Raw genomic sequence first — 12,484 nt, forward strand, 5'->3', positions numbered from 1 at the left:
AAAAAAGGAGGTTTTTTGTTATACGTATTAGGAGCGGGGAACACAATTCAGGCCACTTTCTGATTGGCTGTGGCTGTGGCTAGGTCACATTGGCTTGGCTTGCAAAGCACCTGGTGATAAGTATGACTGACAGACTGACTGACATAACAGAAACCCCTCTTCTATGCAGTGTTGGTAAGTTGGCCAACCAACCGTGCTGCATCTAACATGAAAGCACTGAGGGGCTTTAGTTGTGCATGTTTTGCACACTATGCCCTATTTAAAATGTACATATGTAAGGAGACCTGCTTTTACATTCTTAAAACTTAACAACAACAAAAGTAAAACGATTTGAACCAAAGAAATATGTTTTCTCTGAAACAAAGTTCTTACCTGTTTGATGCACACAAGGTGCACTCATTGGAATATGTTTTACCATCTGTTCCACACACAGGATCCAGATTTCTGGGACACCCAGGCAGTTGGTACAGGTAGCATCTTGGCTGTAAAAAAAATTATAAAGAGATTTTCATATAAATACTACATAGCCTGATAGCTGGCCTGAGGAAAATGCATTGCATGCCTATAGCCTGTTAGTTTTACTAAGTCTTAGAATTCAACTCACAGCCAGTTGTTTCGGACTGTTTTTGGCCTTCATAAGTTCAACATTAACATGAGTCTTATGGTGGGACTTGCAAGTAGAGTAGAACTTTTAAGAAGCACCTGGTTTGTCATGAAGACCCAATACTACTATGAATTTTGTAGTGGGCCACATGGAACCAAAAATTGCTCCTACTGAAAAGCTATGCCAAAGACAAATTTAGCAGAAGGTATTTGTAGATATTCAGAAATTAATATTACACAGTATGCATGAGAAATGTGTGTGTGAACAAGACCTTACTCCCTCCTCCTCCATCCAGTCAGACTGAAGCCGTGCCAGGTAGTCAGACAGAGCATTCATCCCATCCTTTCACACCTGTGTCACTAATAGAGGCGTCCATTAGGCTGCATAGATGTGAACTGGGTGTGAGCGGGCGGCTATCAGTCCAGGAGAATCTCTGAAATGATGAAGAATTAATTTCCTTTTTTATTTTGCAAAACAAGTTTATTTTTTTCTAGAATTTCGTAGTAAAGTAAGTGGTATCTAGGCAAAGGTTCAGCAAGCAGGCGCGGAGCTAGGGGGGGGTCGGGGTAGGACAGGTGCCCCGGGTCCCCGAGGGTGCCCAGCTGAGCTACAGGGTTTTTTGGGTTTTATGGGAGGGGGAGCAGCGCAGAGAAGAGGGAGAGCTGTGAGCAGCGGTGGAGAAGGGGGGCCATCTCCCCCCTCCTTCTCTCACCTTAGGTGCTCTCCCTCCCTCGCTGTCCCCTCCACACAACTAATGTTCGTCCGGGTGGCTGGCAGCGGCGGGCGGGACTTACCTCCGTCTCACTCCAGCGCCGGAAGTTCGGGTCCTGCAGCTGCTGCTCTGGTCTGGACTAGACCAGAGAGTAGCGGCAGATCCATCCAGCGTTGCGACGAGACGCAGGTAAGTCCCGCCCGCCGCTGCCAGCCACCCAGACGAACATTAGTTGTGGAGGGGACAGCGAGGGAGGGAGAGCACGCACCTAAGGTGAGAGAAGGAGGGGGGAGATGGCCCCCCTTCTCCACCGCTGCTCACAGCTCTCCCTCCGCTGCGCTGCTCCCTTCATGCTGGGGGACACACCTGACTACCTATTCTGGGGACATATACCCCCTGACTACATATACTGGGCGCATACATACCCCCTGCCTACATATACTGGGGACATATACCCCTGCCTACATATACTGGGACATATACCCCCTCCCTACATATACTGGGGACATATACCCCCTGCCTACATATACTGGGGACATATACCCCCTGCCTACATATACTGGGGACATATACCCCCTGCCTACATATACTGGGGACATATACCCCCTTCCTACATATACTGGGGACATATACCCCTGCCTACATATACTGGGCGCATATACCCCCTGGCTACATATACTGGGGACATATACCCCCTGCCTACATATACTGGGGACATATACCCCCTGCCTACATATACTGGGGACATATACCCCCTGCCTACATATACTGGGGACATATACCCCTGCCTACATATACTGGGCGCATATACCCCCTGACTACATATACTGGGTGCATATACCCCCTGGCTACATATACTGGGCACATATACACCCTGCCTACATATACTGGGGACATATACCCCCTGCCTACATATACTGGGCACATATACCCCCTGACTACACATACTGGACACATATACACCTGGCTACGTATACTGGGCACATATACACCTGGCTACGTATACTGGTCACATATACCCCTGGCTACCTGTTCTGTGGACATCTCTACCCCTGGCTACCTGTTCTGGGGACATCTATACCGCTGGCCACCTATTCTGGGGACATCTATACTGCTGCCCACCTATTCTGGGGACACCTATAGACCTGGGGCTACCTATTTTTGGGGAACCACTGCTGTCGGATTGAGTGTATTTTGGGGAACTGCTGCCAGGTGAGAGGTGTCTACCATATTAAGGGGGCATTCTGCCTATTTATGTGAAATGCTGTCTATTTATGTGCCTCATGACTGCTGAATTTGTCTTGTTGGGGGCCTCATGGTTACTGAATTTGTCTTGTTGGGGGCCTCATGATTTGTTGGGGGCCTCAAGATCGCTGAATTTGTCTTGTTGGGGGCCCCAAGATCTCTGAATTTGTCTTGTTGGGGGCCTCATGATTTGTTGGGGGCCTCAAGATCGCTGAATTTGTCTTGTTGGGGGCCTCATGATTGCTGAATTTGTCTTGTTGGGGGCCTCATGATTGCTAAATTTGTCTTGTTGGGGGCCTCATGATTGCTGAGTTGGTCATGTTGGGGGCCTCATGATTGCTGAATTTGTCTTGATGGGGGGGCTCATGATTGCTGAATTTGTCTTGGAACATGCTGGAAGGTACATACTGAGGGAGGGTGGGTGAGCGTGAGCCTGCTAACTTCCTGTACATTTGGCTCCACCCATAACCACGCCCACATTTATTATATGGTCACGCCCCTTTTTTGGCGCTGCGCGCGCCGCAGCCTTGCCCTTAGGGGGCGCATTAATAGTCTTTGTCCCCGGGCGCTGAAAGCCCTAGCTACGCCTCTGACAGCAAGGCATATGCTTGGCCAGGATTCAGTTCGGTCTGGCTGCTCTAGTTATCATCAAGTTGCAAGTGACTCCTTACAGTCTCAATTGGTTGCACAGCATTTTGACATGTAAAGAGCGATGTGACAACACAGGTGCCACAGTCTCCTCTGCCATGGAAATTTCATTCACTGACCTTCTTAACAAATTCTCTGGTATTTTGAATGTACCGTTATTTGAAACCAGTGTTATAGGCTACTTTTCTTCTAGGAAGCGCAATCGCATGTAAAATTGTGAATTTTCCACTCACTGCAATCATGGAAGGGAATGTGATCACATAAAAAATCATGCAGCCCGTCGATTGCCATTTGGGAATAATCAAAATACGGTAAAGGAAAATGAGCACTGTGATTTACAAAGAAATCATGGGGCTGCTGCGATCAGAAAAAAATGGCTGCGATCCGCTTTTTGGATGAAATCTCAGCAAGAGGAAAAGCAGCCTCTCAGTCTTCACTTGATACCGCCTTATTAAGCTTTATATATATATATATATATATATATATATATATATATATATATATATATATATATGTATATGTATATATGTATGTATGTATGTATGTATGTATGTATATATATATATAAGTACAGTGGGGCTGCAGCACACAATAGGAAAACAGTGACAGGGGCTCTTGGTTACGCTTTAACGCGCTTAAGCTCACCAACTGCGCCAAAGTGTCCCCAATCTGGTGAGTCCTACTCTACCATGCAAAATGCCAGTTTTTATAAGCAGTCTAGTGGGAACTAAACCAAAAACCCTAAAATGTCAACTAGATGGAAAAAAAAGGAAATTAAAAACACCTCACCCTTCACCTAGCTACCAAACGAACTCTCTTAACATGTGCAAAGCACTCATTTATATACTTAACTGTGCTAGAGGTGGGCGTGGTCATGCAGGCTCACAGGGGAAAATTATAAATAAATTACCAAGGGGTGAGCAGCACAAACCAAATTTTTATTATATGTATATATATATGTATATATATATATGTATATATATGTATGTATATATATGTATATATATATGTATATATATATATGTATATATATATATATATATATATGTATATATATATGTATATGTATATGTATATATGTAAGTATGTATGTATGTATGTATGTATATATATATATATATATATATATATATATATATATATATATATATATATATATATATCAGCTATAAGTAAAACTGCTCATAGTGCTTACACTTCCAGACACTGTAGATATTATTTGGCTTTGTTGGGGGCTGTGGGTGGGTAGGAGTTACACTGGGTTTTCCAGGCTATGGTGCCAATATGGGAATCTGAATTCAGAAGATGGTAGGTTCCATAAAAGGCTACTTGCACAGATGTTCAGCTTCATGACACATTATAATAATTATTATGGACCTGATTTACTTCAGGCATAGAAACTAGTTAGGCCATGCCGATGCTGAAAAAAAAATCCTGTATGCATTAGCTATGGGTAAAAAGTGCCAGCAGACATACCCATGTAGACGCATATTGTTTGTTTACTAACCTTTTGCCAGGCAACTCTATGCTCTGATATGTGCCATGCAACAACAAATAAGAGGCAAGGCTGCTTCATGTCCATGTGTTTAATATGGAAGATCCGAACATTTTAGAACTACTGTATTCTGCTATGACATTGCAAATGCATGTATAAAAAGATCTGTATTGCCATCTGCTGGACAAATTTTCCAGTGCGGTTGCATGCTTGTTAATCCTAAATACAGTACAAAAAGTTGCTTCAACTGGACATTTTCACTTCACTCTCACTGGAGTGATTTTTTTGATTTTTTTTTTAATCTTAAAAGCACTGCATGTATCATTTCTGCAGTGATTGAGATTCTGTAAAAAGTATAGAAAACTAAAAGCACTGTGAAAATGTCTTCAAAATCGCTTGTCAAAATTCCAAAATTGCAAAGTGCTTTTTGGTGTGAAACAGCCCTTAGGTACATAAAAGAGTCCATTTGAAAGCAAAGAAAATTTTAAAGCATTCCGTGTGTAAAAATGTTTACATTCAATGCAGAATTTACTACTCTAGCACATGTAATCAGTAGCAAATTTACTACTCTAGCAAATGTAATCATTGTTGGCTAGAAGCTCTCTGTCTGGACTGTGCTCCCCCTGCCTCCTCTGTTGAATAGACACATCGCCATGGCAATAGCTGACAAGCCACTTCAGCAGAAGAGCCACACTGGACAGCTCTTTACAAATGTGAACATTGTTTTGTGTTTCAAGGACCACTATCGCGAAAAAGAAGTTTTGGGCCAGTCTTTCTCCTCATGGGGGATTCTCAGGGTCTCTTTCTTTGTTTTCAACAGCATTTCCTGAACAGCAGTTGCAAAGTCTCACCGACAAAATAGTGTGCAAGTGAGTAGGGAAGCTGGCTGGTATCTTACTGTTTTGGCAGTTAAACTGCTGTTGAAAACAAAGAAAACCCTGAGAATCACCCATGAGGAGATGGACTGGCCCAAAACCTGTTGGTTTTCTCAGATTTTAACTGCCTACTTTTTTTTTGCAATAGTATTTGTTGTATACAATTTTCTTTTTACATTTGTGTTGTTAATTTAATTTGTTCAAAACTGGTGTTTTGAGGGTTATTTATGGGCATACATAAAATAAAGGGTCCTGGAAAAAAAAGAGGGCGCTGGAGATTGCCATGACAGGACAACAGATGTCACCACTGGTGATACATTTCAGAATGTAAATCAGGGTGAGGAAAGACTTTACAATGGAGAAAAAAGAATATTGCATAAAAATAAGCAATTTTATTCAATATGTTATTTTCTCAACAGTTCCTTTTTCATTTTGACATTGAAGCGATTTAGTTAAAAAAAAAATACCATAGGAAATTTCTATATGTTGAAAGAACCCAATCATTAATACATTAAACTTTTCCTGTAAAGGATTTTGAGTGTATGAGTGCAGTCAACACTGTGCTAAGGGTCAAACTGAACCCTTTGGAAGGTACATCCTTCATGCTTTCTCTTTATTTACTTCTTAACTTCTGCTGTAGAGTACAAAGCTGTAATATGTGCTGCCAAAATCTCCTTTTGCACTATAAAGCTGGATTCTTAGGAGAAGAATGGTGCCTCTGCTTGTATTACCACTTGGATGTACTGTACACTTGCAACCTAATAGATGTAAAAGCAGCTTGCACTCTCCATTAGCTTCAGGCGAACAGCTGCAGAGTTCAGAGAATAGGTGAGAACAGTTTGGCAATGAGGGGCACCTTGTCTTTATAAAGGAAATCAGAATCCTGTATGAAGTAATAACAGAGGATGCGGCCATATGCCAGGGAATGACTTTTTTAATACTGTAATTTCCATTAACCACTGCAGAGCCAAAGTATAATGGGGCTGGAGGAATACAAACTGTTACTGACTTTTTTTGTTATGAGGGGGGGATTTGTCTGGCTTCACTTTACCTCATGATATATTAACAATTTATGTGCATTAAATAATGTCTGCAAATATATACAGTATATATACACTTCAAATACTAGTGACCTGGAGTGATTTATACAAATGGTTAGGGTGGCGGTTCTTGAAGGAACGCCTTGCAGAGCCCCCCAGCAGAACACTGTTTACCTACTCTATGGAAGGAGGAGGGAGAATGCACGAGTGCCGCCACATTGCATTTGCAAGAACTTTCTTGTTGTGTTAAGTTTCCTTTTAAGTTTCCATGAGTGAACAACTTGTATATGCAAATCATGTGGGTGTAAATTATTATTTCTTCTGCAACCTGTTAGAACTAGAAGTCGTTAGTGTTACAAATTATTGTCTAGGTTGAAAAAAAAGACATGTTCATCAAGTTCCACCTCACAAATAATCTTCCTACATCTAGCAGTCATACTTGTGGATTCCCTGTAAAGGAAAGCATCCAAATCCTTTTGCCAGTATAGAATTTGCCATAATGACTTCCTGTTGTAAGATATTCCACATTTTTACCATTCTTATGCTGGGAATACACGGGTCGATCCGGCGGCCGATTAACCGCCGGATTGACCCCAGCCACGTCCCCGCTCGTCCGCACAGATCGATCCCGCTCGGGGATCGAGCGGGCGGGAGTCGAGCGGCTTGATCGGGCCAGCTGAATATTATCAGCTGGCCGGATCAGCTGTATCCCCAGCATTACTGTGAAGAACCCCTTTGGTTAAATCTCCTTTTTTCCATGCTTAAATCATGTCCCCTTATACTTTGTTATGCTGGGGATACACGGTACGTTTCTGTACCGTGTATTGACCAGCTGATCCGGCCAGCTGATAATATTCAGCTGGCCCGATCAAGCCGCTCGACTCCCACCCGCTCGATCCCCGCCGGCGGACAATGGCAGGGAATCAAGCGCTGATAAGGAAGCGCCGGCGGGGACGAGCAGCAATCCCCTGCACGCACGCGGGGACGCGGCTGGGGTCGATCCGGCGGCTAATCGGCCACCGGATCGACCCGTGTATTCCCAGCATAAGACATAGGGATTAAAAGCTCATCTGCCAAGCCCAGTTTGTCCAACCTTTCTTCTCTGAGACCTTATCTTGTGCTTCTGCATATTTGGGGTTGATAGACCTCTTCTGTTCTCTCTCTAGAAGAATCTTGTTAGCTTGATTGACGCACCCTTCCTTCTGTACTGAAAGAAGAGCTACTGTCCCCACCTCTTCCCTCTTTCAGCTCCAGCATTCACCCACTGTACTTCTGCCAGCCCGACCTTGTATTCATAGTACCTTACTTGAATATTCTCACTGCAGCTGATACTGGCCAGCCTTATCATACTGCTGTATCATCCAGCCAACTCTGTAAACAAAGGAGAGGCAAGCACAGGTTCCCAAAATCTAACTCATTTACTTAAGCTTCGTACACACACCTAGTGGAAGGCAATGACGGTTGCCCGGCGGATCGCTCAGAAACAGCCTTATCAGTGCACCGACAGACTGTACACACGCTGTACTGTCTGCTGAAAACACGCCCAGCAGGAGGTGGCGACGGACCCGTCGTTGCCTTTGATCAGGCGTGTGTACGAGCCTTAGTCAGCTGGGACTGGGTTATATTGGTAGGTGAACAGAGGCGCCAGAAGGATAAAAGTACATAAAAAATTTTAAAAAATTGCTGGGAGGTAGTGGTGGACTCGCCTCCGTTAAAGCAGACACCAAGGACTGTAAATATATAGATATATACATTTATTGAAAATACCCCAAAGATGCAACGCGTTTCGCGGGCACAGCCCACTTCTTCAGGCAATAAGCAGGGGAAAAACAACAGCAATTCAATTATAGCAAGCAGAGGCCCTGCTTATTGTCTGAAGAAGTGGGCTGTGCCCGCGAAACGCGTTGCATCTTTGGGGTATTTTCAATAAGGGTGTATATCTATATATTTACAGTCCTTGGTGTCTGCTTTAACGGAGGCGAGTCCACCACTTCCTCCCAGCAATTTTTAAAAAATGGTATGTACTTTTATCCTTCTGGCGCCTCTGTTCACCTACCAATATATTTGAGTCCACCCCAGGTGGAGGGGTGATCTACCCCCTTTCTTTCTATCTACAGAGAGCGACTTCTTAATCCTGAGTGAGGACAGGTCTAATCTCCTCACCTGCCTAATGAGTGGTTACCTAGGTGGTAACCCGTGTTTGTGAGTATTACCATCTCACTGTTTCATTTATCCAATCAATTTTGACATACTACACCATATTGGCCTCTCGATTTCTCTTCAACTTTAGCTGGGACTGGGTGGCTGTTAGACATGGTCAATGAGATGCAAAATGTCTGGCTTTCATGCACATGTAATGCAGACTATATGGAGGTTGAAACTTGGGCAAACTGTACTGCCTGTTGATTCTAATTGGCTCAATTCCAAACTGCATACAATTTGCATGGAAACCATAATACACAATGAAAATGCTACACACAATTTACCATTATTATTCAGCAGGTGGAACTCCCTCAAAAAAAGTCTAATAATTACACCTTTAAAGAGGATCTGTAACCTCAAAAAATCCCCTGGGGGGTACTCACCTCGGGTGGGGGAAGCCTCCGGATCCTAATGAGGCTTCCCACGCCGTCCTCTGTCCCAAGGGGGTTTCGCTGCAGCCCTCCGTGCAGCCGTGACGTAATATTTACCTTCCTGGCTCCTGCGCAGGCGCTCTGACGGCTGTCGGCTCCGAACTACACGGAAATACCCGATCGCCGTCGGGTCTGCTCTACTGCGCAGGCGCAAGTTTCCGGCGCCTGCGCAGTAGAGCGGACCCGACTGAGATCGGGTATTTCCGTGTAGTTCGGAGAGGAAAGCAGCCACAGCGCCCCCGCTGGAGCCAGCAAAGGTAAATATTGAAATTACAGTCGGGCACAGTCGCCGGCTGTTCAGAGGGCTGCAGCGAGACCCCCGTGGGACAGAGGACAGCGTAGGAAGCCTCATTAGGATCCGGAGGCTTCCCCCACCCGAGGTGAGTACCCCCCAGGGGATCTTTTTCATGTTACAGAGTCGCTTTAAAGGACATCTGTAGCAAGAGGGCTATTTTCACTTTTATTTCCAAATAAAATATTGGCGCCATATATTGTACTAGGGAAAATTTTAAAATGTAGCAAACAAATGGGCAAATAAAATGTGTGGATTTTAATTATGGTCGCATGTATTATTTTAAAACTATAATGACCGAAAACTGAGAAATAATGCATTTTTTAAATTTTTTTCTTCTTTTTCCTTTTAAAATGCAGTTGGAATAAAATAATTCTTAGCAGAAAGTAAACCCCCAAGAAAGCCTAATTGGTGATGAAAAAAAACAAGATATAGATTGTTTCATTGTGATAAGTAGTAATAAAGTTATAGGCAAATGAATGGAAGTAGCGCTGACAGGTGAAAATTGCTTTAGTTTTTTAAGGGGAAAAACCCTTGGAGGAGAAGTGGTTAAATACCTTCAATATTTGCAGTCCCTCAGTATTGAACCTGATCCTGTGGGCAACACTGAGCCAACCTAGAATGTACACTGCAGGGGCAGGTGAGTACTCTCTATGGAGATCAGAGGGAGGGATAATGGCATTGTTAGCAATGAAGCAGTTTCTGGCAGGCGGGGTTAAGAAAGGGAAAAATGGAATTGGCTGTTTCTGTCCTTTGAAAATCCAGCATGCCAAATCTTTAAAGGGAACCTGAAGTGAGTAAAATTATTTAAAATAAACACATGACGTAGCTGCAAATGAATATTACATACTTACCTCACCATCAGTTCCTCTCAGGAGCTCACTATTTTCATCTTACAGTGATCCCTTCCAGTTCTGACAATATTTTGTCAGAACTGAAATATACCAGTTGCTGTCAGTTATTTATCAGCAGCTGTCAGTTACAATTGAATGTGCAAGGTAATGTCCATGTTTCTCTATGGCTCAAGTGGATGATATTACAGTTTAACAGTGTGCTGACCAGGTAGCTGTTATGGGGTAATGGCCATTTTTACTATGGAAGATGGAGAATTCCATTGATCACGGTAGACAAATGGGACCCAGGAGAGGAGAAAGAGATTAAGGAGTAGACTACACAGGAGGTAAGTATAACCTGTGTATGGTTATTTGACGTTTTATTTTCAGTTCAGGTTCTCTTTAAGTGACCTTTGGGGACACCATGCACTCACTAGATTGTGGGCCAAGATCTAGTGAGTGTGCAAGGCGTTAGTTTTTGTGATAAGATTACACAGACTGCTGAGTGACTCAAGTACTGAAACCACCATGTCTCTCACCCAAGAAAACTGGTAATAAAAGTATAACAGAAATAGAATGCTTACCGGTTGTACAGCTTCAGTTTCAGTAACCGACAACAACACTAAAAAGCAAACCAGTTAAAATTAATTGACTAATATAGTGAAGAAGGTTTAGTTTTTACATAACAAAAATCTAAAGCAAACGTTTTTCCCCCACTATTATAATATTTACAGAATATGTATAATAATATTCAAGCAAGCTTATACTACCGGTACGAAGAACACACTATGGACCTGCTCCAATGAGACAACTATTCAAGCATGCAAAGACTGGAAGGATCCAAATTGCACTGCTGAACATCTCTTCTCTGAAAGAAGATTAATTCATCCATTAAGACTTGAAGTTAAGAAGTGAAGGCCTACAGCCACTTAAATGGTTATGGAACTATAAAGTTGGACATGTAACTAAAGGGAACCTAAAGCGAATATTCCATACTAGCCGACCCGCGGCGTAGCATACGCCGCATAAGAGGGTAGAGGGCAGGAAGGGGGTATTGGGCACAGCGGCGGGGAGGGAGGTTGGACCCCCCCTCAACTAGGTCCCCCATGTGTGCTCTACCTCCAACTTAAGCTCAACAGGAACCCTCCCCCTCCAGCTTAAGCTCAGCAGGAATTCCCCCCCCCCCCCTCACCTGGGTCCCCAATGTGCGCTCCCCCTCCTGCTTAAGCACAGTAGCAGCCGCCACTATTAGTAAGAGGCAGCGGGCGGGGATGACTCACCTCTTCCGTGTTCCATTGTGCATTCCACTGTCGTCACTTCCTGCAATGCCGCACACTGTATTGGTGTAATTTGCCTTTTTACAACAGAAGGAAATCTGCAATAATTCAGTTATAAGTGAACATTTGTGGTTACCCACAATGCACTGCTACTAAATATGCAAATTACCCCTTTTCCCCCTTGGTAAGCCAAGCAAGCATCTAGAGGCGCTGGTGTATAGCAAGCATATAACTTTAAATTTTACACAGTCATATCAAACCCACATGTAGACAGCCTGTTTCAGACTTTTGGTCCTCATCAGCACATAGCAGAGATTGATACAGCTGTATGAGATAGGGCTTGGGCCAGTACAACAGAGTAACCAAGCAGCTCAGGGTGACCCAAACCACTCGGAATGTATAGGGGGATAAAAGGAACCAAAAAGCCCTCCTACTAAAAAAGAAAAGCTTAGTGTAATTTGCCTTCCTAAAACAGAAGGAAATATGCAATAATTCATCTATAAGTGAACATTTGTGGTTACCCACAATGCACTGCTACTAAATATGCAAATTATTCCTTTTCACCTTTAGTAAGCCAAGCAAGCATCCAGAACCACTGGTGTATAGCAAGCCTATACCTTTACATTTTCCACAGCCATATCAAACCCACATGTGACAGCCTGCTTCAGACTTTTGGTCCTCATCAGCACATAGCAGAGATTGATACAGCTGTATGAGATAGGGCTCGTTTCCACTATAGCGAATCCGCATGCGGGCACTGCACGCGGATTCGCATAGGCAATGTAAGTGGATGGAGCCGTTTCCATATGTGCGGCTGCGGGAGCGGTTTT

General features: G+C 43.6%; 1 protein-coding gene across 1 annotated transcript in view; it reads right to left on the reverse strand.

Annotated features, from left to right (window-relative positions):
• The window catches only part of SPINK2 (serine peptidase inhibitor Kazal type 2), a 53,550-nt gene that overhangs the window by 4,065 nt on the left and 37,001 nt on the right, over window positions 1–12,484 (reverse strand). Inside the window, exons 3-4 of the mRNA XM_068234277.1 lie at window positions 10,962–10,999; window positions 373–482 (exon numbers count right to left, since the gene is read on the reverse strand). Of these exons, the coding sequence (XP_068090378.1) occupies window positions 373–482; window positions 10,962–10,999 (148 nt within the window). The remainder of the gene's footprint in view (window positions 1–372; window positions 483–10,961; window positions 11,000–12,484) is intronic.

Source organism: Hyperolius riggenbachi, chromosome 1, assembly GCF_040937935.1.
Source record: "Hyperolius riggenbachi isolate aHypRig1 chromosome 1, aHypRig1.pri, whole genome shotgun sequence".
In the NCBI taxonomy this organism is placed as follows: domain Eukaryota; kingdom Metazoa; phylum Chordata; class Amphibia; order Anura; family Hyperoliidae; genus Hyperolius; species Hyperolius riggenbachi.